This window comes from Carassius carassius, chromosome 3, assembly GCF_963082965.1.
Source record: "Carassius carassius chromosome 3, fCarCar2.1, whole genome shotgun sequence".
Lineage (NCBI taxonomy): Eukaryota > Metazoa > Chordata > Actinopteri > Cypriniformes > Cyprinidae > Carassius > Carassius carassius.
The window spans coordinates 16013874-16038739 of NC_081757.1; the positions used below are offsets into that span (position 1 = coordinate 16013874).

General features: G+C 37.0%; 1 protein-coding gene across 3 annotated transcripts in view; it reads right to left on the reverse strand.

Moving 5' to 3' along the window:
* Nucleotides 1-629: 629 nt before the first annotated feature.
* Nucleotides 630-24866, reverse strand: part of map2k5 (mitogen-activated protein kinase kinase 5) — a 54170-nt gene continuing 29933 nt past the window's right edge. For all 3 annotated transcript variants that reach the window (XM_059531584.1, XM_059531577.1, XM_059531571.1), the window contains 5 exons: nt 21372-21398; nt 21018-21050; nt 12793-12854; nt 9495-9540; nt 630-1579 (listed from right to left, as the gene is read on the reverse strand). In XM_059531584.1, the coding sequence (XP_059387567.1) occupies nt 1469-1579; nt 9495-9540; nt 12793-12854; nt 21018-21050; nt 21372-21398 (279 nt within the window). In that variant the 3' untranslated portion in view covers nt 630-1468. The remainder of the gene's footprint in view (nt 1580-9494; nt 9541-12792; nt 12855-21017; nt 21051-21371; nt 21399-24866) is intronic.

Sequence of the window (24866 nt, forward strand, 5' to 3'; positions counted from 1 at the left end):
TGAGGGTGAGTCATTAATGACATCATTTTAATATTTGGGTGAATTAACCCTTTAACAGTAAGTTAAGTCAGTGAATTTAGATGCATACATTGTATAAGGACTCTGTTTACTACTTTTATTAGTTTCTAGTTTAAAGTATAAGAGAAACAGGAATTCAGGGTTTAAATGGTGCTATGAGTCACTCTTGCCATTCTAGCACCTGCTGTGCTAATCTGCATCTGCTAATGTGATCTAAGAATACACAGGTTAAGAAAGTTCATTTTAGAGATTTTCTTTCATCAAAGACTTAAGGGAAAATATTAACTAGACTTGTTCGATTTGCTGTATAATATTAAAACATCACTACCCCTCAGAAGTTTGTGGTCAGTAAGATTTTTTTAACATTTTTGAAAGCGGTCTCTTATGCTCACCAATCATTTATTTGATTACAAATATAGTAAAAAAGTTAAATATTATTACTATTTAAAATAACTAATTTATATTTTTATACCTATTCCTGCAATGGCAGAGCTGAATTTACAGCAGTCATTACTTCAGTGTCACATGATTCTTCAGAAATCATCCTGATTTGGTGCTCAAGAAACATTTGATGGTCAAGAAATCACATTTTCAACATGTGTTGAAAACAGTTGGGCCGCTTCATATTTTTATAATATAAACTTACCGATTACAAACTTTTAAACAGTTGTGTACATAGAGATAAAAGTGTATAAAATGACCTTAAAAGAGAGATTAAGGCAATGCCCAAATCAAAGTAACCCATTCCCATGAACCCCTTGGGTTTATGCTTGACCAAAACAACTGGCCTCTCATGTATCATTACAGTCGGCTGCTGCTGGACTATGTAAAATATCATACACAAGCCTTCCACCACAACAAGGCATCACATTTTTCCATCTTCAATGGTGTATTGCCACAAGTGGCAGGCCATTTATGAAACTCAACAAAAAGTGGCTTTTAAAACAACAGCAGCATGACTTGGACTGCAGCAGGGGGCAATGCTCGACACAAGCCCATATATTTAAAAACCAAAATGATTTATGACATGCCTACAATGTTTTGGCAAAACCAGATTGTTGCTTTAAGTACAGAGACAGTATTTTCTCTCAAATCCAAACCCACAGGAACTAAATCTGAGTCAAGCAAGCAACAGCCCCCCGCAGGGATCTTCTGCAAAAACATTTACTTTGGAATCTGCACAGAAAGTGAAAAGAAACCCACGGCAGAAAAATAAAGTTAAAGATTTGCATTAATGCAAACCAACATACACGGTTAAAATCCTCATTTGCACGATGCTAGCATAATCTGCATTGGACTTGAAGCAGTTCTCTCACCATGCACCATTTAACTCAATATTGGGAGGAGGTGCTTCAAGATCAGCCGCTGCTTCTCTAGGTTTAGTGGAAGAGTTAAGTGAGGAAATGAGGACACCATATTATCCCAGAATTCCATCCGGTGCCGCTGCTGTTCACATGTGTCTCTGTGCTTGCTGGCTTTTGCGATCCTCTAGACTACGACACACCCACATGGACACGACCTCCGTGTTGCCATCGTTATATTGCATGATAAAGGGGTGGTCCTGAAGGGAGGGGGAAAAAAACAGAATGAGGCAAATGATTCTTCACTGATACATAACAGCAATATAAATTAGTAATGGAGACTGAACAACAATTATGCTCTTGTTCAAAGACATCAAAATTATAGAGGAAGCACATCATTCTGAAACCATAAATCTGGTGTGGCATAAAAATTAAGACAGATACAGTTTACAGATTTTAGTTATGTTCATGTCAAGGTGATGCCATAAAGGTGATGAGATAAACAGTAACAGAATGAGCAGCATAAATGAGCTTCTCAAGTACCAACTTGACATTAAATAGTTCAACTTACAATTGAAGGACAGTGATCCAAATACAAAATCATTGGAAGCCTTAATTGTAAAGAAATTCAAGCTGAACTGAAAAGCAGCTGAAAAATCAGACTTCTCATTAGTCAACAACTGTTTCTTAATCTGATGTTCATTTGACGCAGAATCAACACCTCTGATGATCTTCTCATACCCTTTCACCACTACAGCATCCTCTTGCATTCTTTCCTTCTTTCTCTCTCAATGAGGACAACGCTCTACCATCAATCGTTCTGTCCTCTTAATGGTGAGCTCTGCCTGTGCCACAGTGAGGTTAATCACTCTCAGTGCTGGAGTGCTGGATAGGGCAGTCCTGAGGGGCAGCCACCCATCTCATCAATCACACGGCCTTGCTGCCAGCTTCTCAAGCGGACCTGCTGCAGTCATATGCATGTTGAGCCTGCCTGCTCAGGTGAGGCTCTGACAGACCCCAGCGATAGACAAGAGCAGAGAGTTCATCTCGGAAGTCTTCTACTATGGGCAATTTTGGCCCAAGTCTGGACTTGGAAATGAAGTCTCTTAAAACACACTTTTTATACTTCCGTTGTTATGTTTGTCTGTCCATCGACGTCAAATACATGCATCCCAGCAGAGGTTCTATCATTTTAATTTCAATGAGTGTGCCCTAAATGCACAACATTAAAGTAAAAAGTATTGGACTAAATATTCAACAAGACTCTTCAGAAATGCTGTCTCCTTGTTAATCAAATACAATAACTGTTCCAAAAATTTTATTAAGGCCAAAATTGCTGTTTATTGAAAATGATACCACAGCTGTGGAAGTCTTTTTTTATATATATAAATTATTTTCACAAAATAAATATCAAAATGGTTTATTTCAATATTTAATTTGTTTAGATATTATTATATATTGAATAGTTTTGTAACATTACACTTATAACACAATAACTCATTTCTATGTAACATAACATTTATATATTTATATATATATGTATATGTGTATGTGTATGTATATATATATATATATATATATATATATATGTGTGTGTGTATGTATATATGTTATATATACATACACACACACACACACACACACACACATATATATATATATATATATATATATATATACATACACATACACACATATATATATATATATATATATATATATATGTGTGTATATATATATATATATACGTGTATGTATATATATATATATATATATATATATATATATATATATATATATATATATATATATATGTGTGTGTATGTATATATAACATATATATATACATACATTTTACCATTATATGCAATTTTTTAAGCTAAGTTATTTCTTTCAGGTAAATAAAAAAAAAAACTTTATTTCGCTATAGTAACCATGTATCTAGCAGAAAGTATATTGATAGGATATGCAGGTCTGCTAACTAATGCAAACACACATACAGTAGGATGTGTCTCTGCTGACCTGTAATAAATCAGAGCCTAGATGATCACCTGTTTGTTTGGCTGTGCTGAGACGGATCACAAACACACAAACCACAACACCTGTGTGTCCCTCTGTTGGGTGTGTGTGTGTGTGTGTGCTGGAGCATGCCAGAAACAGGACCTCCATTAATTAACCCACCTGCTGCTAACTTAGCACACTTGCAGAGTGGAGAGGCCGTATAAATACTAGTATAAATAGGTCATTATCATCTCCCAGCTTTACCTTTCTAACACGTGAACAAAAAAATAAATAAATGGGAAAATCTCATTTAAAAGTGTGGCTACATTAATCACAGCCCCATATCAAAGTGTGATAATCACCTGAATTCTCTATTAAAGTAAAACAGCCGAACCCAGGGGAAATCTCACCTCTCTCTTTAATTGTTTTGAGTCTGTTAAAGGCTTTTTAATCTAAGATTAATTTATGCAATTTTAAATAACTCTACATATGATTAATAAGCTTGGAAATTAAAAGCAATTATAATAAGTGGTTGGTCATCACCTCATTAGAATGTGTTGGCGAACAGCGACAGCTCTGCGTAATGTGTGTCTGTGTGTGTGTGTGTGTGTGTGTGCGTGTGTGTGTGCATGCACAAAGCCAATATTGAAGCTGAGAGAAAACATGAGAGAGAGAGAGAGAGAGAAACAGACTAAGGAAGGTGAAGAAGTCAGAGTAATAACTAGGTCTTTTCAGATTTGCATACTAACGACCTGCTTGTTAAGATTTCATAGATTTTCAAGATTTCATAACTGCTGATCTTTTAATTCACTAGGCACCATGGGACAGACCATCTATCTGGATTTAAAAGCTGTAGGGTAAGCCTACTTTAATTATTGTTAAGCTAACACTACATCTGTGAGTGAGAAGGGAGGGCTGAAAAAAAACATCTCAAAAACAGCCAGTCATTTCTCAGACAGATCTCCAAAACGGGTCTGTGTTTCAAACTCAACGTTTTCAGAAAGCTGAATACTCAATGCTGCTTGACTCTAGTAAAACATACAGAGTATAACTCTGTGGTTGAAATCAGCATTGGTAAAGAAAGTTAAAAGCTACTTTTGAACTACTAAGGTTAAAAAAATAATAATAACAATACTTTTATTTAGAAAGGATGCATTAAACTGACCAAAGGTGACCGTAAAGACGTTTATAATAAATGCAAAAAATATATATTCTGAAAAGAATTCGGAAAAAAAAAAGAGTATCACGATTTTCACAAAAACATTAGGCAGCACAACTGTTTTTAAACATTGATGAGAAGAAGAAATGTTTCTTGAGCACCAAATTGGCAAATTAGAATGATTTCTTGGTGAGCATAAGACCTTGCTTTCAAAAATATTACAGAACAATATTTGAATGATAGTGTATATAATATAGATTTTGTCAGTAGATCCCTTCCATTAATCGTTAATGTAACTGGATTACATGAATGTAAACTGGAATCATTTAGAGGAATCGAAGAGAAACTGTTCAATTCTTTAAAACTCCCATTTCTTATATTTCTTTATAAAGACAACCACATGTAAAGTGACTTTTATCAAACTCCGATAACTGCCCAAGCCAAATTAAAATCAAATTGACCGATTTATTCTGACGATCTGATTTCTAACATCTGAACAAGTATTTGTGGCAAAAAGAGTCCGGCAGCTTTGAAGACCCCCATTCTCAGGGGGGTGGGCGAGAGGGAGAAATGGCAGACAGACACAGTGTCAGAGAACTAAAAGGTAGGACTACCCTCGGGGGAGTTCAAGAAGCTCCTGAGCGTCCTAATGTGTAAACAAGTCATCAGAGCGGTGTCAGAGGGCTTTCAAAGCCTGTTCTCATCCAAATCCCCACAGCACGGGCCGCTGGCATTCAGCGAGACTGTGCGTCTTTTTAAGGGCTGCTCCCATGGGTCTTAAAACACATGAACATAAGCAATCGCTCCTTAGCTCATCAGCCCACATAATCAGGAAACGTGGGGGTGGCTACAGGAGCGCTGTGACAGATTCGGCGAGCTAGTGGGACTCTTTCAGCTTTTTGTTCCTGGCTCAGCCTCATATCTGTTGCAGCTGAGCCCCCTGGACAGCCCACAGGGAAAGGGGGGATGGCAGAGGCCAGGAGGGGACAAAAGGTGCTAAAAGGCTGAGTGGCAATGAAAGAGAAAGATGTCAATCACTGCACTGAGCCTAACTAAAACTAACTTATATATGTTTTTTTCTGATCTTAAGACCCTAAAAATAATTAAACACACAACCTCACCCCCACACACACACACACACACACACACACACACACACACAATGAATCAAAATTTGGGATCTGTAAGATTTTGTCTTTTTTTTTAATTTTTTTTTTATGTGTCTTACACCTCCCAAGGCTGCATTTGATTAATCAACAGTTCTTACACCTTTTCCAAATTCAAATTCAAGCACTTTCATGTTGCGTTTTCAAGCTTTTACAGCAACACGTTTACACACACTTGAGTTTTTTTTTTTTTTTTTTACTTTAAATCAGATTGTGCTATTAAAAATCACCGGCCTGTATTGCATATAGCATTGGAGCTTATATAAATTATAAAAGAAATGAAGAAAGAATGAAAGAAAGAAAGAAAGAATTGCATTTTCAATAAGCCCATCTGCTGATTTTGTTCAGAACAATAAGCTAATGTGCCTTCAAAAATCTATATAGACAGTAAGATGTGTGTTTGCTTTAAATTAAAATAAATTATTTACACCTTTGACTCATCCCTTTTCTTTATTTCTTAAAAATAATTTAAAGGCTAAAATGTGAGGTTCTGTCTGCCACTAGGTGATATTTTTAAATATATTAAATATATAATTTAAATATATTTTTAAAATGTAATTTATTCCTGTAATACCAAAGCTGAATTACCAGCATACATTACTCTAGTCTTCAGTGTGACATGAGCTTCAGAAATATTAATATGCTGATTTGGTGCTCAAGAAACATCATTATTATTATCCATGTTTTTTCAAAATAACATCATTTATTTTCAATATCTTTTTTTATTTCAAATATTTTGTAAAATTATAAATGTCACTTAATCTGTTTAATGCAATCCCTGCTAAATAAATAAGCACTGATAAAAAATTATAAAAAAAAAAAAAAAACACATCAGTGTACAGTCGTGGCCAAAAGTTTTGAGAATTACATAAATATTGGAAATTGGAAAAGTTGCTGATTAAGTTTTTATAATAGCAATTTGCATATACTCCAGAATGTTATGAAGAGTGATCAGATGAATTGCATAGTCCTTCTTTGCCATGAAAATTAACTTAATCCCAAAAAAACCTTTCCACTGCATTTCATTTCTGTCATTAAAGGACCTTCTGAGATCATTTCAGTAATCGTCTTGTTAACTCAGGTGAGAATGTTGACGAGCACAAGGCTGGAGATCATTATGTCAGGCTGATTGGGTTAGAATGGCAGACTTGACATGTTAAAAGGAGGGTGATGCTTGAAATCATTGTTCTTCCATTGTTAACCATGGTGACCTGCAAAGAAACGTGTGCAGCCATCATTGCGTTGCATAAAAATGACTTTACAGGCAAGGATCTTGTCGCTACTAAGATTGCACCTAAATCAACAATTTATAGGATCATCAAGAACTTCCAGGAAAGAGGTTCAATTCTTGTAAAGAAGGCTTCAGGGCGTCCAAGAAAGTCCAGCAAGCGCCAGGATCGTCTCCTAAAAAGGATTCAGCTGCGGGATCGGAATGCCACCAGTGCAGAGCTTGCTCAGGAATGGCAGCAGGCAGGTGTGAGCGCATCTGCACGCACAGTGAGGCCAAGACTTTTGGAAGATGGCCTGGTGTCAAGAAGGGCAGCAAAGAAGCCTCTTCTCTCCAAAAAAAACATCAGGGACAGATTGATCTTCTGCAGAAAGTATAGTGAATGGACTGCTGAGGACTGGGGCAAAGTCATATTCTCCGATGAAGCCCCTTTCCGATTGTTTGGGGCATCTGGAAAAAGGCTTGTCTGGAGAAGAAAAGGTGAGCGCTACCATCAGTCCTGTGTCATGCCAACAGTAAAGCATCATGACACCATTCATGTGTGGGGTTGCTTCTCATCCAAGGGAGTGGGCTCACTCACAATTCTGCCCAAAACACAGCCATGAATAAAGAAAGGTACCAAAACACCCTCCAACAGCAACTTCTTCCAACAATCCAACAACAGTTTGGTAAAGAACAATGCATTTTCCAGCACGATGGAGCACCGTGCCATAAGGCAAAAGTGATAACTAAGTGGCTAGGGGACCAGAATGTTGAAATTTTGGGTCCATGGCCTGGAAACTCCCCAGATCTTAATCCCATTGAGAACTTGTGGTCAATCCTCAAGAGGCGGGTGGACAAACAAAAACCCACTAATTCTGACAAACTCCAAGAAGTGATTATGAAAGAATGGGTTGCTATCAGTCAGGATTTGGCCCAGAAGTTGATTGAGAGCATGCCCAGTCGAATTGCAGAGGTCCTGAAAAAGAAGGGCCAACACTGCAAATACTGACTATTTGCATAAATGTCATGTAATTGTCGATAAAAGCCTTTGAAACGTATGAAGTGCTTGTAATTATATTTCAGTACATCACAGAAACTGAAACAAAGATCTAAAAGCAGTTTAGCAGCAAACATTTTGAAAACTAATATTTATGTAATTCTCAAAACTATTGGCCACGACTGTATTACACCAGTCAAAAAAGACAAAGTATATGTTTTAATAATAGTGCAAATATCAAGACATCTTATATTAAAGGATAAAGACATTTTTTCACTTGTTCTCAGAGCAATGAGTTAAATGCTAAGCATTATTGGAAGTGGAGACTGTCTCTCAATCACCGACCGTCCTGATAGAGTTCATCTCGACAGTGAGTGAGCAAACACTGAAGCGCAGGTATCACACTCATGCTATCTGCATCAGCAGTCAGATCTCTGTGGACTGCGCTGTCCGTGGTGCTGAGAAAATCCAGCTGCTGTGCTCACAGCTTTTAAAGGCTCCGAGTGCAACTTCTGTGACAGTGTTAGCCGACACACAACCTAGTCAGCCCAGCCACTGGAGGAATTTGAGTTGTTCCAAATGGCACAGAAGTAGAATTAACACCACATCTACACCAGGCGCGACAATACAGAAGAAGCCATTATAATCATTGATGCTGTCTACAGTGTATGTGGCGTGACACAACATGACAAATCCCTGACAGTAAACAAATGCTTTGCTCTATTTATGCCATACTGACTCCAAATTCAAATTATCTGCAATGATCGCTTTGTTGAGTACAGTATAGATGGCCTCAAGTGTTGTTGCAACATTTCTAAACTTAGTTTTTGAGTTTAAAAGCATTAGAGCCTGTGTGGACTGATTTCCCAGACACAGATGTAGCCTGGGCTGAGACTCAGAATTCCAATGGATAATATGTCATTTAAGTCTTAGACAAAAATATTAAGACAAAATATTTAAAAGTTTTTTTTTTGGATGAGGACACAATGAATCAATAATAATAATACATTATGCTATACACTGGGGGAAAGGTTGCATTCGAGGTTGTAAAAAATGACAATTATGTTTTAATTATGCTTTAAAGTCTTCCTACTTCAAAATGTCATTTAATTTAACATGTTACTTGACATGTGAAATTTATTAGCAATTTTAAATAAAATATATTTTTTAAACCATATTTTCGCCAGTGTATGAAAACTCCCTTCATGAAACTGATGACATTGTATTGTCCCTTTTATATCTACTAATGGGAGAAGCTTCCAAGAGGTGCTTAGATTATCAAAAACATTCAAATGTATACACATCCTTTAAAGATGTTAAAATGTAAACATTTAGAGGTGTTTAACACCTCAAAATGCTCAAGCACCTTTTTATCTGATAATAACTAATAGGCATGTGCCCTTCACAAACACATATAGCATCCTACTGCTTTTTTGTTCTTCCTCGGCCGAATCCACAGCAGAGGACTCAAAGGTTACACAAGGTTTTACCCAAACCCTTACACAGAGTCCCAACAAAAGCCTTCTTACCACTGAATATACCCATTCACTTACTCCATCCATGGAATAATTGCCATTTCATGTTCTAATCCTCTTGAAGGCTGATTTGGACTTAAGGGGGAAAATGTGGAAAAGAGACTCACCATAAGATTATTTGGAGCTGGTCTTTCTTTGGGTTGCTTCCTCATACTGTGGGAACAAAAGCAGAAGAGGTCATTATATGTGATTCCACAAACAGTAATTAATTGGCCTCTGTTAATTCAAAAGGATGAACGCAAAAGAAGCATATCAGAACTCCTTAAGGTTTGATTGAGGAGACCAAACCTTGACTTACCTGCTTTGCTCATCAAATGAGGATTGAAGTAATTCACCCCTTTGAGGACTTCTTTTTAACCCAATATTAAAAAAGCAAGGGTTTATTAGTTAAGCTTCAATTATACTTGCTATGTGATATGTTGCTTCAATTATACTTGCTATGTGATATGTTGCTTCAATTATACTTGCTATGTGATATGTTAGTCATTTAGCTGACACTTATATCCAAAGCGACTTACAAATGAGGACAGTGGAAGCAATCAAAATCAAGTATATGTTAGCTTAAAGCAGTTCACTTTTTTATTATATAATAAATAAAAAGAAAACAGACAGAATAGAAAAATAATAGACAAGCTAATGTTAAGGGGCACATTTTTTTTTACACTAATTGTTTTTCATCAAATATTGGCCAATTTATCTGACAATTTACTGAAAATATCATCTCGTTGTCATAATAACAAGTCAGCAAGGTTTAAATAGATTTTATAGGCTTTTAAAGGTATAAAATGATATAAAATATACTGTCATTTTATTTTCCACTCTTCAATACTCATGACATCAGACAGGATGATTTCCTGACTTTTTATTCAACTTCATTCTGACCTTTTAAATGGATCAATAATTAAATGGACCTATTTTTGCTGCAGTGCTTTTAAGGCTTCTCATATAGACAGTGTCTATGCATGTACAATCAGTGTTCATTATATTTTGCTCTGCACATACTCTTCAATACCAACCTCTTAAGTTCACAAAACAATTAATGATGAAATGTGCCACTGAAACTGTTAAGGTCAGACTGAAGTGATCAGGGACCTTGTAAAAAACAAACTTCAGTCACTCCATTTGAAAGCATAAAGCAAAGGACTTTATAGCAGCAGGTGCTGCACATAGTCAGCCAGAAACAGCACAAGATTTGACAACTTCAGGGTTCCCTGTCCTTAATGAACACTAGATGCAAGGACCTTTTCAAGTATCTGCCATTTCCGCACTACCCTAAACCTGTTTCAGTATACATGTTGTAACTGAAGGCCCTTATAACACATCAAGTATAACAATTAATTTGTGAACATGCAAGCTCAGTATAGCAATCTTAATGCTTACAATTTGTCAAGGTTTTCTGGAGTTGTTGTGCAATAGCCTGCAAAAGAATGAATCTGAAATTTTGACCCACATGGATTGACTGACCTCACACAGTTGTTTCTATCAAATAAAAAGTCATGTCTTCTGTCAGTCTGCACCTGTGTAATATTGATATGTTGAACTAATAAATAGGAATAAAATAATAATTACTAAAAATGACGACAAAATAACTAAGTGAAAAAACCCAGACAATGTGGTTGTCAAGAACATCAGATGCTCTTCAAAATTTAGTCCGAATGTCATCTAAGTTTGGTTTTCAAACTGACAGCACATTCAATTACTTTCAAGGACTTTCCAGTTCTTGAATCCATGTCCGAAAATACTTTCAAAAGCGTGTAAACCCTATAATTTAGGACTGCACAAGAATGGTTAAACTGATAATCACGATTATTTTGACTAAAATTATAATCACGATTTTTGATAACGATTATTCTATAATGCTGAAAAAAAAAAAAAAACTGCTAAAACTATGACTATGAAGGTCACATGTCTGCTCACTGAATAAGCATAATTAACATGTAAATCACATCACATGTTCCTGCATTTAGGTTTCGGATATCAGAAATCCTAGAATAAGACAACAAGCCGATTTGTAGTTTAGTGTCAATACAGTGGAAGTTTACCATATGTTTTCTTAATATTATGAATATAATACGCAATCATAAATCCCATATTTTTTTAATAAATGTAGATTATGCATCCAGTATATCTTCCACACCATTTTTATCGTCACATCCTCTTTATCATTGCAGTGTTGAGGTTAATATTACAGCATCTCAAAGTGATAAAGGGAGAGGTAAGTAATTATCAATTCTCCTTGGCACAGATCACACCTAAGTGCAAGTAAATTAGTCAAGCTGACCCAGATAAGAAATGGGAGGGATTATAGGGACAGAGCGGCCTACAGAGGGGCCCATTTGGACCATGATGAATGACACACACACTCAGAGCAGGCTAATAATAGAAGAGGATGTTAGAAGAGCAGTGCCAGGCAGGGGTGGCCTGTTTGTGTAAATAAAGTGCGTTGCAGGTAAACATCAGCTGCTAAACAAATCCCATAACATCTGGCTTCACCCACCGTGCCCTCGGGCAAAAGAGGTTGGTGGGGAATTAGTTTCTTGGGGCATGACCTGTGGAAGGCAATTTTGAGTGCGGTTGTGTTTGAGAAAGCAAGGTCAGCAAACCAGGGACGGATGTTGGGTAAATATTTACTGTTGTGTATAGCTAGTCTAACTCCTGTACTGTCCGGTGTGTAGACCCAGGAAAGGCGATTGTGTGTTAGGCCACGACATGTTACATGTTTTACATAACGACTTGTTGGAGATTTTTAAAAAAAAATTTTTTTTTAAAGAATGGCAAGGCTGCAATTATTAGATCAAGAATACAGTGAAACAGTAACATTAAGCAATATTATTACAACTTAAATAACTCTTCTATTTTAATATATTTTAATGATGCCAAGCTGAATTTTCAACAACCATTACTCTAGTATTCAGTGTCACATGAGTCTTTGGAAATCATTCTTATATGCGGACTTGGCGCTCAAGAAACATTTCTTATTTTCAATGCTGAAGCCAGTTCTGCTGCTTATTATTTGCGTCAAAATACTTTGATATCTAAGATTCATTGATGAATATAAAGTCTAGTATATACTACATAAACACAGACAAACATATTTAGACACACAAAGGTTTTAAAGCAGGGGTTTGAACAAGAAATCCTCATAATGTCTTGGCACAAATGCATAAAGTAACTTTCAGCTATCACGTTATTACATAATTTTCACAGTCAGACATTTGGCAGCTTTGATCAGCCCCAGCATTTTTCATGTTCTAAATGTATTCTTTTTTGTTTTTAAATAAAATGCTTTTATAGTTTGTGTTGTGGGTTATCAATGCAAATTCATTACAATGTTATAAGGATTTCTTTCTTTCTGAGAAACAGACGAGAGGAAACAGGTGTTCAGTTGGTACTGGAAATACTCACCATTGTGTAATGAAGTGGACAAATTTCTCACTGAACTGACCAATTGGAAGCACCGGAGGATCCTAAAAAATAAACATATGTACACATTGTAAAAATTATAATTGACAAAAATATCCACAATGGAATAAAAAGATCGAAAAGATGTTTATACTTTCCAAAAAATTTTTTAAAAATTGATGTATAACTTTAAAATGATGTATAACTGTAGTTTCTGTGTGGCCTTGACTAGTTTGCAGAAGGGTTACAGTCCATAATGAGGTATTCTATGTGTGGACATTCAAAAGCAACCGTGTATATTCAATTTTCGAAGCACCTGAACCCCTCTTTTGTTGGACAGTGGACGAACATGTTGTACGTGTGACAAACACTCACAGACAAAAAGCGTACACTCTCAGAGAAAGACAGCCATTCATGTGCTCATAAGGTGGAAGGCATACAGCTGACAAGAACATTTAGTTATGACCTCAACCTCCATTTAATGTTAACAAGGTAAGAAAATTAAATCAGAAACTTCTAAAGAACAGACACATTGAAAGCAAATAGAACAAGTGAAATAAAGTCAAATTCTAGATCTATTTCTAACGGTGTAATTGAAGCTTTCTTGCATGTATTCAGACACCTCTGAGACCAAACCATGACATATTCAGTGTAATATATCTTTCTGGAAATTAGAGTCCCTGTTTTATCTAAGACTAGAGAAGAGAAAAGGATTATTTGTATTCCAACCATAATTTGAATTAATATGACCTCAGGGGAAAGAAATGAGGACATCAATATGTAACACAGACACAAAAGCCTTGATGTTAAAGACAAAATTGAGATTCAAGGTGTTTAGGAAGGACTGATGTATTGGAAGGGAAAGTGAATAGATTTTCTTTTAGGAAATGTCTGTTTGTGAGGGACAAAGAGAATGTAAAAACTGCTTTAACAGCCTGTAGGAATTCAATAAAAAAACTGCACAGTACTAGCAATCTTGTTGCAGTTTTAAAACACACACATACACATGGATAGCAGGACGACAGAAAGTAATGATCTGATCCAAGGTTATGAGGGGACTAAAAAAGTTGCACATGCAACAAAAAACAAAAATCGTGTAATAAACAAGTCTCATTCACAAAACTGTCTCAAACTCACTAAAGAGTTAGTGGTTTGAATCACGTTCACTCCTTCCTGATTCAGGAGTTCATAACTGACTGAACACAAGTCATTTATCAGATACATTTTTCAAAAAGAAATATTGTTAGTGTGATGTATATTTTAGGTTCATGCTTATTCATGTGCAACAACATGTAATTATATATAAATGCCATTTCAACATTTGGTATTCTAAAAAAGGGAAAAAAATACTTAAATCAAATAAATAAAAAAAAATACATAATATGTTACTTTTTTACATGTGGTTCAATTGTCAAGTTGAATCAACTGTAATAGAAGATTTTCAAGCCCAGGTTTAAATTATAATCAATTTCCCCACACAGACAGAAATATTCCTTCAAAACAGAATGATACTTAACTGGCAAAAACACAATCAAGACAAAACTGGAACTAAATTATATTAAATTAAACTAGAAAAACATATAATCTTTAACAGTTTATAATATAATCATGTTGTCGTCTGTATAATGCACTAAGAACTTGTCAGTGTCTGAGAAAATCTGTAATTTGACAACTAAAAATGCATTTTTCTCCTAAATGTTTATTTTTATAAGCCATCGTCTCACTAGTCATTTTTTATTGCAATCTAGAGAGTTTGGGAAACACCTGTTCAATGAAGATAAAGCCAGAGGTGCACAAGTGCAGCTATACATCATTACACAGCCCGGAGGTCACAGTACACATACATGTCACAAGTCTGGACCAAAAAAAACTCATTCAGAGCAAAACTCATAACCCACATGTAAATACAGCCACATGCACACAGCCTCACACACGTACACTAACAGATGCATGTACACTTGAGGATGCACAAACACCTTCATTTGGGGGTCTTTGATGTGGCGGCTGCATGATGAGGATGATGATGATGAAAGCACTGTTAATATTATGCAGCCTGCTGCCATTATCCAACACTACAAACAGAGCCAGACCATGGCCCGTCTTCCTCCACAATACCAGCAGTAAATATACATGTAATTGCCCAGCAGCAATTATCAGGCAAAATTAGATCAGTAATTACAGAGGTGAATTTAAGCCGAGTCTTATTAGAAGCTTCAGGGTTGTTTCAATACGCGACTGGATAGGGACAATTAAAGACGGGCCGCTGTGCAGATGGACAAGTGTGTAACAACTATTAGATGCAAAGTAGAGCTGGACCTGATCGAGGGATTTGGAGAGAAATAAAAGAGGTGAAAGAGAAAACGAGAGGACAACCCCCCCCCCCCCATAAAAAAAAAACTTTGGTGCTTCACCTCATTTAGCCATTTATTCACCCTTCCCATGAGCCCTGCGAGGCCTTGCGGCTGATTATTTATACCGGGGTCACCATGGAAACCAGCCATACACATTCACACACAATGCCCTTCAAACAAGCTAGACTGTCATTACAGTCCAAGTGGTCAGATTATTAAATCAACGACCTGTGACCTTTCTGAATTTCTCTCATATACTTCATGAGACTTCTTTGTTTTTTAGTGGCTTTTCATCATTTCCAATGGTAAGCTAATGCTCGTCATTACCAATGGTAATCGCACCATGGACTACAGGTTTAAAAGAAGTGCTAAGGAGACAAATTTGGGGATTGTGCAGAATGACGCAAAAGATCTGGAACCTCCTTAGGTGCCATTTACACAGAACACGTTTTTGCTTTTAAAAATGTGAGACGCAGGTAGTGGAATGGGGGAAATAAGAAGTAAAGTCTTGAGACGAGTTTTATAAAAGTTGAACTAGGGTTGTGCCGATAGACGAGTATCTTGTATCGATGACAGACAGCGATATCGCCTGTGGCTGATGCCTTTGACGATAAAGATGATTATTATTAATATAGTATTATTATCTAATTAATATTAGTGCTTATTTGTCCAATAATATTTTTTTGTACGTTTTTACAGTGTTGCATGTTAAATGGCCAATCAGAGGCGTTCAGATGAGTTTTGTTGTTGAGACTGAATTCAGTTCTCTTGCGAATTCTCTCATCATAAACAACAGAGTGCAGATGTATATGCAATGTAAGTATACGAGATTGATTCTTCGTGTATATAGCTTCACTGATTATAATAAGAGTGTTATAAAGTGCATTAATTCACGCTAGACTGAAATCAGTGATGATGTTCTTTGATAATGCAAAATGCTGTTCGAATAACTAAAGAAAACGACAGATAAATTCTGTCATATCAAAATATTATGACATGACATCCATATGCTACTTGGCTATAAAGATAAAATGTGTAGTTACTAGATTACACTAACATTAGGCTGCTTTTAGCCATACTCTGGAGTTGCTACGAAACAATAAACAAATAATTAAATAAATTAGCATGATAATATCATAAATTGGCAATCTCATAGGATGACGACAGGATGATGAGAATATGGAGCATATCGCCCAACACAAAGTTGAATTTTTTTGAAAGCTGTGTCAGGCATAAGATTCTGCAATAGATGTGAGATGTGATTGTAACAGTCAAACATGTCATTCTGGCATGTTTACAAAGAAAAACACTGGAAGTAGTGCAGTAAAATGGAGGAAAAAAATAATTCTTTATGAACAAACTCTTAGAATTGCTAATTTAGGGAATGATTCATATGAGGTTTGTTGAGGTACAGTCACTTAGATATTTTGCTTTTCTTGACAATCTAATTTTGGTTTTACTAGAAAAAACACTAAGGATGTCCAGGTGGCCCAGAGGTGAACGTGTAGAGCTGCTTTCAAGTGAGCAGACAACAAACGAATCAAAATAGAGCGAAAGAATGTGGGGTTCTCGAGTTTTTTAAAATTCAAAAGTACTATAAAACTGGACAAAACTAGCCAGACTATCATTACCAGCATCCTCTTGAAGTCAAATTGGTCAGATTATTACATCAACTGCCTGTGACCTTCCTGAATTTCTCCCATGACCCTTTTTTTTTCCTTCTAGTGACTTTTCAACATTACTGATGATGAAGTCACATTTAATGGGTCTCAGATTGTACATTCACATCACAGTATATTCATTCCCATTTTTCTAATTGACTGGTCTTGATGTTCTTCTTGAGCAGATATCCTCTTTAATCAGCCTGTTTCTCATATTCTCTCAGGTATAGTTTCTAAATGTTCTCGTTTCTCCTGCTCTTTCAGTCCATCACACTGACTCTGTCTCTTTCTCAGTCTGTGCACTAGATTACTCTTTAAAGTAGGTCCTGGGGAGTACCCACAACTCCCGTCTCAAGCTCTCTCTCACCGTCTCTCTCTGAAGGTTGTAAATCAGTGGCAGTGAGTAATAAGGCCTTGGTCAGCTGAATGCAGTCGGCAGCAGCATGGCAGCGCACTCTTTGGCCTGAGGGAGACGGAGCGAAGGGCATGGCAGAAAATAGTTTGAGTGATGCCTCTGCCGGATGAGTAATGAACAGGTCAAGCAGGTCAACTCATTACACGAGCGGCCGTTTAATTATTAATTACATGCAGCAATCTATAGCAGACAGGACACGTTGGGTATGTTTAATGTGTGTTTATGCTTCCCTCTCCTTCATCTCTCTGTGGCGTTCTGTTATTAGCATGTGTCAGTGAGTAGCTCAAGCAGAGAAGAGAAGGGAGAGACTCCCCCCACACACACAATTAACACAATTACTTATTAATTACTCACATAGTGGTGGAAAGCGCATTTAAATGTCGGAGTTACCATGGCCTACGTGCTTTAACTGAATGCTGAGGAGATTGATGCAAATTTGTGGATTGTCTAAATGCAGAGTGTGGTAAAAGATAACCTCGTAACTCTTAAGATTTAAGGAACAGATCTGCTGAGGTTTGCTAAGGTACAGCCATTCAGATCCAACAGTTTTAACACAGATGTTGTCATCTTACTTTTTAAGTAGAAAAAAAACCCCAATATGGATGGCCCTGTGTCCCAGGGAAGAATGTGTACAGCTGCTTAGTGAGCAGACAACAGTGAATTTAAAATACCTATACATAACACAACACAATGGGAAAGATTGTGAGATTCTTAAAATGGTAAAACTGAATTTTCATAGCCATTACTCCAATTTATGTGTTCCTTCAGAAATTACTCCAAAATGTTGATTTGCTGCTCAAGAATCATTTTGCAATACTTATATGAATAATTTTCAACACTTATAAATGATAAGAAAAACTAAAGTTTGGCTTGAACATTAGATAAAATGACTTCTGAAGAATCACGTCACAGTGAAGACTGGAGATGGTGAAAAATCAGCAGTCATCACAGGAATACATTTTAAACATTTTAAAATATCTCAACATATAAATCAGTAATTTTACACTGTAATAATACTAATTCATAATATCACAGATTTTACTGTATTTGATCAAATAAATGCAGCCTTGGTGGGCATATATGTACATACATACCTACACGCACACTGCAAACAACTGCCTCAGGGCCAGTACAAATCTGAAATCACTAAGCATAAAACTCTATATACACACCAGGGCCCGGATTCACGAAAATCTTCTTAAGAAAAAAAAATTAAGAAATTTCTTAAGATAAAGTCCACCAAGTTTTTTAAGAATGTTCTTACGTGCAATTCTTGAAAAAATCTTAAGTTCTCAAATATATTCTTAAGAATCTTACATCTTAATCTTTTTCTTGTTTCTTTTTACATGACGCACTGCTAAACTCACACTATTGTCTTTTTGCGCTTCCGGTAGATTACCCTAATAATCATAATAAGCTCCATAGACTGTATATTTTCATTGCGACTTTGACTGGTGCTCAGCTTCACGTTTTTAATACGGCCTGTTTTTGAACAGTTACTTTTAAAATAGCCTGTCTCAAGCTGCAGCGATATGTTTCATTAATTTTTATGCCGTGTTATTGCACTCTCATCTGAGTGAACGCTTCCGGTATGTGAGTCCGCGCTTCTACAGCAAATGCATCCTGCGCATTCATATGCAGTAGGGATGGGCGTTTTAAGGAAAATGTTCTGATAATTTTCAAAAAGTTTTTTTCTTACTTCTCTCATGTTTTCGTCGAAGAACCTGAGATGTTTGTGCCGAGGGTCTAGGGCAGATGCGAGAAGAGGAGTTTTCACTGCATTCTCCAAGTTAGCGGTGTTTATTTGTTGCTTGAGAGATGCCGCAACAATGTTCTTGAATTCGGTCACTTTCTGTGATTCTCCACGGCATATCTGAAGTACTGTAGAAGACCGCAATTCTTAGGGGCCGTTCACTTATCCCGTCTTTTGCGCGCTCAAGTTCGTTATTTCCAATGTAGGCGCGCGGTATGTGTGCTCATAACGGAAGTGACGCAGTTGCGATGCGCTCACGGTGCGACCCGCCCGTTTTTTTCAGGTGCGTCCGCACTGCATCGAGTTAAAAATATCTCCACTTTTCAGAATGCCGCAAGCGCACCGCGGGTCATGTGACAAGAACTAAACATTCAGCTTCATCCTTTCCTGTAACAACGTTGAAAGCTCAGCCAAGATGAAGGAACAGCTGATCATAGCTGTATATGGATTGCCATTTTCAAATAAATTTAGTAGCAGAGCTACTAAAAGCGATTTTTTGTGCTGCAAATCCATTTATCCTTTGCTGAAATTTCTGCGTCCTCATGGAGAGAGCGCGTCATTTGCAGACGCCCCAGGAGCGCTTCTGCCCGAGCGCCCTTGGAAAGAAGGAGAAAGCGGCGCGCCTAGCGTTTTCCATGCGTTTTTAGGTGCGATATGTGAACGGCCCCTTATTTATTAATTATTTTTTACTTGCATACATCTTCAAATATGCCGTGGAGAATCACAGAAAGTGACCAAATTAGGTTTTATTGTGAACTTTTTTTTTTTTTTTTGCGAAATTCTAATATCATTTTTACTTCTTGAATAATTAGAGCAGAACGAATATTCGACTATCCGTGCACACCCCTAATATGCACTGCCAAAGCTTATGTATTTATAAACTCAAATTAACGCGTTCAATTAAAGCTCTCATTCTGACTCGTTTTAGAATTGCTAATGACTTTTGAAGTCAGCAAAAAGCAGTGTCACACACAGGCTAAACATGAGCGATCATGTTGACATTAACAGTCATCGCTGCACCTTCAGAAAACTCATGTACATCCCTAGTTCTTCTGTGTATTATATGTAGCTGTTGTTGTAATGCTTAAATATAACAATTCATTTGAAATATCCCAATAAATTAATTAAATAATTATTATTGTTTGGGATTTAAGACAAGTCTGGGGCTGTCCTAAATTTAAGAAGTTATTTATGATGATTTTTAAGAAGATTCTTTTCATGAATTTGAATTCTTCTTAGGTTTTGTCTTAAGAACAATCTTAAGAAAAAAGATAAGAATATTCTTAAGATGTATTTTTGGGAATAAAAAATATTCTTAACTTTTTTCTACAGTTAAAAAAGAAAAAGAAAACGGCAGTAAAAAATAAATTTCTTCTTAAGAATGTTTTGTGAATCCAGCCCCTGATTTATACCAGAAAGGTGTGTATATCAGAGCAGTGATATATAACACAAGAGCTGTATCTATTTCAAGGAATATCTGGGTTTAACTGACCCTGACTCAACTCCTCAGAGAGATAAGGGTGAGAAAATATGTCAGGGTTTAGCTGGGTGTATTTTAGCGCCTAACGGATGTCAAGGTTAATGCAACAACTCTGTGGTCCACAACCCTCAGTTGTCCAGAGCCCTGTCATGCTACATTAAACCAGCAAACCGTGTGTGCGCGCATGTTTACACATGTGCAAGACCGAGACAGAATGAGAAAGAAATGCATAGAATATATATAAGCTTTAAATTTGTTTGTACAAAAAAAAAAAGAAATGTAATTTTTCTTAAACTGTGATTGTTTTACTGTTAGTCTGAAACAACTACAATTTGCTGCCCAACCTTCTTCAATGTATTTTTCAAGTTTAGTCTAATTTCCAAATCCAGAGTTAAGCCAATTGTTCCTTTCAAGGCCTTGACATCAGCACGGCCGAGCCCTCGACAGCTCCAGCTCTTCAGAGCTCAAACCCTGAGCAGGGCTGATAATGCACCTCGCTTCATTAGGAAACAAAATATCAGCTTTCCACCCCATTAGGGACGGTTTCGTACATGGGACACAAACTCACCTCATCAACAATGCACTGCAATAACTGAAGAGGCTGCGACGGAGGGGGGTAGAAGAAAAAGAGATTAGACCCCATACAACGTCCTTACAGTGCAAAGGAAATAAAATCATTAATGCAATAAAACAGGTAGCAATACAGCTTAATCAAATGCACTCTGACTCGGGAAAAGCCATTTGATCTGTAATGTTTTCTTATTTCTAATGGCACCTAATCTGAATACAGGCTGTTAAGACAGAGTGTATTATTGTCTGGTATTAACTTCAGAGGGAGGCAACCATGCGAGGTGAGGAGAAAACTGCAAGGGGTTGCGAGAGGAGCCGCCTACATCTCTGAAAATACATGAAAAGCACTTACCATTAAGGAGCCCTGGTTCTTTTGAATCTGCGAGGAGAAAAAGGGATTTAGGTGAGAATGAGTAAACAAGAGCAAAAACATGCAATTAGCATGTTACAATCACAAGCATTGCACCAAGACATGTTTATGATTACTGGGGGAAGATCAGGAAAACCCTGATGGCAAGATATGGGCATGATGTGGTAACATCGTTTACATAATGAAAACACAGCCGTTAATAGTCTGATCCTCAATTAGGATAAGCTTCACCAAGCATTTTTTCCATCAATTTCACATCTCCTGCATTTAATTCACCTCCAGGTTTATATGTTTGACTCTAAAAGTATACTCATGCTGTACTTCTCAAAAAGTATCACAGTCTAGGGATAAAAAAATAAAATAAAGGTTGTTGTTTTTATTTGATAATAACATACCTTGTTTCATGGGAATTATTTTATATCTTTAACAATGTAATAACAATAAAATACATATAGTTTCTACATAGCATTTCTGTTGGAAAGGAGAGTCCCAGTTTCAGGTAATAAAAAAAACATTTCAGTCCTTTTCTGCCTTGCAATTTCCACTTGCTGGATCTAAGTAATCATCTGACAGAGGGTTTAGCTTAGATGGAGATAGACTGAGAACTTTTTCCACATATTTTGTCCGAACTGAAATGTTATTTAAAGGGCAACTGTGCTTACACAGTTTGGCTTAAACCTCCTGCCTGGACCTTATAGTTTCAACTAACAGCTAACGATGTGAGACCACTCTGATGACATATTACGCTAGTCATTGATTCTCTCTTCTCAATTAAACATGGCCCAGCTCTCTTTAAATACCTGGAGACACTGGACCTATAATGTAGGAACTCAGCACTGGCTAAAACTGCAAAGAACGGCAATCACAGGACAATTAAAGGCATAAATATTTGTTGTATGCACCATTTTGCAATTAAACCACTGGAGTTAGATTGTTCTACTGAACAATCAAGACCACTTTAAACACATCAACTCGGCTTCGATTGACAGGCAATTTGACAAATCATAACACCAAATATGCCCAACAAAGAAACCAGACGCGGTGGACTTGAACTTGAAAATGGTGTATATTGATGTATTTCCATGGTTTAAAAAAACACAGCTTCTGATGTTCATTCATGTTAATTTCATGTTATAATTAGTAAAGAGGACGAGATGATTTCAAAAGAAAAATGTCATATAAAATTTGAAATCAGAGACTTTGTTTCATACCTAAGAAGGAGAAAGATGGAGCCAATGTTTTCTCTCAATCTATCAGCCCTCAGACCAGTTTCACCAGTAAGTGAGTGAGAAGAACTAAAAAACCTAGAGTGGAGCTGGAGTGAAATGAATTCACAATGCTTTGGCCAAATTTTCTCTGAACTGCAAGTTACTCCTTTTTAACTTCTTGTTTACATAACTGTTGTACAAAAGTAATATCACACTCAAAACTGTGCTGTTATACTATATATTGTCAAGACTGTGATTACCTGCGGCCTCAATAGAAACAACATGCTTGCTAGGGTGAAATTGCTTAAATATAGCATTAAAGCACTGGGAGAGCAAAATCATACAGTATATTCAGACGAATACAAGGCTTAAAATGAGCTGAAACCAAAACAGCCGAAAACAGAAAAGGCAACAATAAATCAATCAGGAGGAAAAGCGCTGGAGGCTGTATACACACGCCAGCCAGTCTGCAGTCTTCAAAGATTTTCCGAGCGAGCCATCGGGAGACGCCATTAACTCCTGACAAAGAATGCAAATTAATCCCAACATGGGGTGAGACGAAATTAAAGAGCCTTTTATAATCAATGACAAGATAACACATAGAAAACACACATAAACACACACCCATGCACTCACACACACAAAACAGCAGCAGATTTGTGGCTCTGAGACTGAGTGCGAGTGGAGAGGGGGAAGGGCATCAGAAGTCAATGCAGAAATACAACAGGCTTCTCTCAAGATCTGAGCACAATGGACAATGACTCTTTTAGCATGTGTATGTGTGTATGAGAGAGAGAAAACAGACAGATGCCCGGGCTGATGTGAGTGACAGGCCAGGCCCGAGGTAGTGTGTGTGCTGGCAGGGTGGCGTGTGTACGTGTGTGTGTGCGATGCCTGCAGGTGAAGAGTCTGCAGCACCATATGGAGCTGTGAAAATTAACATCAAGAGCAAAAACGCTCTAGCAGTGGGAGGTTTAGCTCTCCCTCTTTTTCTTACTGACTAACCCCCTCCCTCTTTCTCCTTCATGCCTCTCTCTCTCTCTCTCTCTATTTCCATTCCATACGAATTCACAAATGCAGGAACAGGGAAAGGGAGAATAAGGAAGATTAAAGGATGAAGTAATAAATTAATGGGGTGTGTATACATGAAATGCTTCAGTATAATGCCTTTGGCTCTACGGGCCAAGAACAAAAGTTTTGCCATTCACTGGTTCCAATTCCTATCACTTTATCGGATCATGATATACTGCATGATGAGAAGAATCTGATTGGATTTCATACAATCCCACGTCATTGTCAAAGAGGATTTTTGTTTTTTAGGGTTAGATTCAGACCAACATAAAAAGGACACGTTTAGTTCTGCAATCCTGTGAGGAAGAGAAATGCTGTACAATACAACAGATCAAATCACGGTTCCAGACACTGTGTGTATGAGGGAGTGTTTGTGTGTACATGTGAATACATTAGTTTATGTAATAATACTCTGTGTATTAACATGATAATGGCACTGTTAATAGATAATGCTGGAGAGCAGAGGAAAACAATTTCAAACGAGACAAGCCTCCAGGCCACAGGATAATGCACACACACAAATGCACGAATGCACTCTTACACAGAAACCACCCTGGCCTCTAGCCTTCTCGTGTTCTAACGTCTAATGTTCATCATCTCACACAGTTTGTTCATCCTATATTTTGTATTTCTCTTCTGTTAGAAAAAGGTACACTAAAAATGGATCAGGATTTAGGATTAATCCAAGCACTCCTGATAATATCCTTTCAATTCTCGCATTGCATGTCAATTTTATAACTTTCGCCATTGCCCACAATAGCTCTGCATCAACTGATGTGTGAGATAAAGTACAAACACACACCAGTGCCAAGCCCAGCCTCCGTGACCGTTCGATGCTCAAGGCTTTGGCTCTAGATGCAGCCTCAAAATGTTCCTTTCTGATTTCCTCTGCATGCCCTGAGTGGCTGCTTTGTTTTAATATGCTAATTAACCCAACAGGCATGCTGGGAGTAATTTATTGAGCATTAGTCAACATTTCCCTCATTAAACTCACTGCACTCTTACATGCAGTGTAAAAACTTAAAAGCAGACAGTCTGATTAGAGAAAACTAAGGCACTGAATCAGATTTGGTTATTTCTAGAGTATATACACAGGGTTGAAAAAGTATTGTAAAAGTATTACTTATCTTTCATTACTGTAATAATGTCAATCAATGTCCTCGTCAATAAATTAAACAATTCTGTAAAGTGTCACCAT